The sequence below is a fragment of the Brassica oleracea genome, chromosome C1 (genome assembly GCF_000695525.1).
Source record: "Brassica oleracea var. oleracea cultivar TO1000 chromosome C1, BOL, whole genome shotgun sequence".
Taxonomy (NCBI): domain Eukaryota; kingdom Viridiplantae; phylum Streptophyta; class Magnoliopsida; order Brassicales; family Brassicaceae; genus Brassica; species Brassica oleracea.
In genome coordinates this window covers 18,201,804-18,205,087 of record NC_027748.1, presented here as the reverse complement: position 1 = coordinate 18,205,087, position 3,284 = coordinate 18,201,804, and the positions used below count along the sequence as shown (strand labels likewise).

At 38.9% G+C, this 3,284-nt stretch overlaps 1 protein-coding gene across 1 annotated transcript; it reads right to left on the bottom strand.

Moving 5' to 3' along the window:
* Positions 1-848: 848 nt before the first annotated feature.
* Positions 849-2,199, bottom strand: LOC106344201 (GDP-mannose 4,6 dehydratase 2-like). Its single transcript, XM_013783619.1, has one exon. The coding sequence runs from the start codon at positions 2,112-2,114 to the stop codon at positions 1,032-1,034; it is 1,083 nt and encodes a 360-aa protein (XP_013639073.1). The 5' UTR covers positions 2,115-2,199; the 3' UTR covers positions 849-1,031.
* Positions 2,200-3,284: the final 1,085 nt, after the last annotated feature.

Genomic DNA, 3,284 nt, shown 5'->3' with positions numbered 1-3,284 from the left:
TTTTTTTTTTTTTTTTTTTTTTACAAAATTGCATCATCTTTATGTGACATAGATATTTGTTTGTTCAGCATAAATAAATTCATTTAATTATTGAACGTTATAACTTAAAATTCAATCTACGTTATGCTCTGGGTGGCTTCGAGCTACCTTAGGTAGCATTCTGGCTTCGGATATATGAAAAAAAAAACAATTTTAGAGAAATTGCATCATCTTTTTGTGACAGATATTTGTTTGTTCAGCATAAGTAAATTCATTTAATTATTGAACGTTATAAATTTATAACTTAAAATTGAATCTATCATTAAAAAGAACTTCGAACTGAACTATTAATTCAGCATAAATAACCCCTATATTTCATTCGGTTTCTTTATATATAGATTTGAATCCGTTAAGTTTTTTTTTTTTTTGGTATGATTCAAGTATAGAACTAGTTAGTAGTACTGAGTAAACGTATGTATGTTCCTCATGTACTATCATACTTGAATCTTTTTGTACTATAGATACTATGTTAACTTTTATAGGTTCCATGTCCATCTCAATTTCAATTTCAATGTGAGTTTCATAACATAACCCTTCATCTTGTAAAGTAAAATATAGCATGTGGAAACGGAGCGTTTTGTCGCTCTCCATGTGGTTCAATGCTGACTATAAACTATGTGGCTTCTGTGATCAGTACTATATTCGCAAATGCAAGTTTTGATTTGTGTCTGAGACAGAGAGTCCAGATGCAACTTTAAAATGTTAAGTGATATCTTTGAGTTATGTAATGTTTTCATGTGGACTAAGAGCTCATTCGAATGGGAAAGCAAAAGAGTCAACTTTGTTTGATGTAACTTTGGGAGAGACAGAGACTTGCAAGAACCGAGGATGTGCTTCCTTTTGTCCTTTTCATACAAAATCCACTATGCTTTATATAAAACGACAAGAAACTAGAACCAAAACGACAAGAAAAACAATCATCAAAGCAAAAAAAAAATATATTAAAAAAAAAGAGAAACTTTCAAACTCTATAGAACCAGATTCGATCTCAATCAAGGTTGCTGCTGAGCATCCATGTGACCAGCATCAACAAGCAACTTCTCCCTCTTAGCAATCTCAAGATCTTCATCAACCATCATCTTCACCAGCTTCTCAAACCCAACTTTGGGCTTCCACCCCAACACCTCCTTAGCCTTGCTAGCATCTCCTTTAAGATTATCAACTTCAGCAGGCCTGAAGTACCTCTCGTCAATCTCCACATGATCCTTCCAGTTCAGCCCCAAGTACCCAAACGAAACCTCAAGAAACTCCTCCACGGTATGCGACTCCTCCGTGGCCACAACGTAATCATCCGCCTTCTCTTGCTGCAGCATCAGCCACATCGCTTCAACATAATCCCCCGCGAACCCCCAGTCTCTCGACGCCTGGAGATTCCCGAGAAAGAGCTTCCTCTGCAAACCCACCTTGATCCTCCCCAAGGCTCTCGTTATCTTCCTCGTCACGAAGTTCTCTCCGCGGCGCGGGGACTCGTGGTTGAACAAGATCCCGTTACAGGCAAAAAGACCGTAAGCCTCACGGTAGTTCACAGTGTACCAATGCGCAGCGACTTTCGACGCGGCGTAGGGAGACCTCGGATGAAACGGCGTCGTTTCGGACTGCGGTGGTGGAGTTGCACCGAACATCTCGGAAGACCCGGCTTGGTAGTACTTGACGGTACGACCGCTGTCGACGGTGTGAGATCTGACGGCTTCGAGGAGGCGGAGAGCGCCGGTGGCGACGACGTCGGCGGTGTAATCAGGGATCTCGAAGGAGACGGCGACGTGAGACTGCGCGGCGAGGTTGTAGACTTCGTCGGGTTTGATCACGTCGAGCCAGCGACGGAGGGAGGATGCGTCGGAGAGGTCGGCGTAGTGGAGCTTCATGAGGGCTTTGTTGGCGTTGTGCGGGTCGATGTAGATGTGGTTGATCCGCTGGGTGTTGAAGTTCGATGATCGGCGGATCAGGCCGTGGACTTCGTAGCCTTTCTCGAGGAGGAGCTCCGTCAGGTACGATCCGTCTTGGCCGGTGATTCCGGTGACGAGTGCTACCTTCCTCGGCGTTTCCGCGGCGGTGGATCCGTTGTTTTCTGACGCCATTGATGGTTTTATTTTGGATCTGTGTTGAAACTGGGCTCTCAGTTTCGTTTGTTTATATAAGACCTTCTCGGAGATGAAGAGCGTATTTTGGTCATTTAATGTATTATTATGGTCAGATCATCGTCGTGTCTTTTTTAATTAAATCTCATTGCTGTCTGATGCGATTCGTTTCCATGTTTACGCCTAACACGTTTAATTGGTGAACTTATTTTTCTGGTCAAACAATCATGAACCTTAACTTATTTTCGCATACATTATACTACGTGCAGTTCAAATCATTTGCAAGTTATTCTATTTTGTTTAAACTGTTGGCGGCATAATGATAACTACAGAAGAATACATTGATCCAAAAAAAAAAAAACTACAGAAAAATACTATAAGAGCAACATTATTGGTTCTACAAAATTTTGTCCATAGAATAAATTAGTATTATTTTTTAGTTAGGGACAAATGCTTAAGGACTTTTGTAAATTTGTTGATTATTGGTAAGACAAAAAAAAAATCTTAGCATATTTTATAATATTTATTTTAATGTGTGATAAGATATAAAAGATACATTTTAAATAAAACATAAAAGAGAAGTTTAACATTAAATTGAAAGAAAAAGAAAATTACAACAACAAAAAATTTAAAAAAAAGAAAAAAAATTAAAAAAACATAATTAAAAGGAAACAAACATTTTTAAATTCATAAAAACTTATAAATTACATGTTATTTGGAAGATGTCCAAATTTAGTTCATATATTTTCAATCAAATCATTTTTTAAATTATGATGGGCTTGTCTATTGCGAACGTTCGTTCGACGATCCATTGTATTGCCGAGAGGCGAAGGCATATTGACGGAAAATCTTTCCTCTTCACTTTCTTCAAATCCAGGAACCACATATTGTGTCCTTGCTGCCCGTTCATCCTCGACAATCATATTATAGAGGATGATACATGCTCTCATAATATTTCCTATTTTTTGTTTATCCCATAAATTAGATGGATTTCTGACGACGGCAAATCTAGCTTGCAGGACTCCAAAGGCACGTTCAACATCTTTCCGTACAGCTTCTTGGGTTTTAGCAAATAATGAATGTTTCTCACTTTGTGGTAGACGGATAGATTGAATAAAAGTCGCCCAGTCAGGATAAATCCCATCAGTGAGATAATAGGCCAAATGGTAC

Bases quoted from the DNA above. Each gene is read 5' to 3' on its own strand.
- LOC106344201 (XM_013783619.1), bottom strand. From the start codon at position 2,114: ATGGCGTCAGAAAACAACGGATCCACCGCCGCGGAAACGCCGAGGAAG.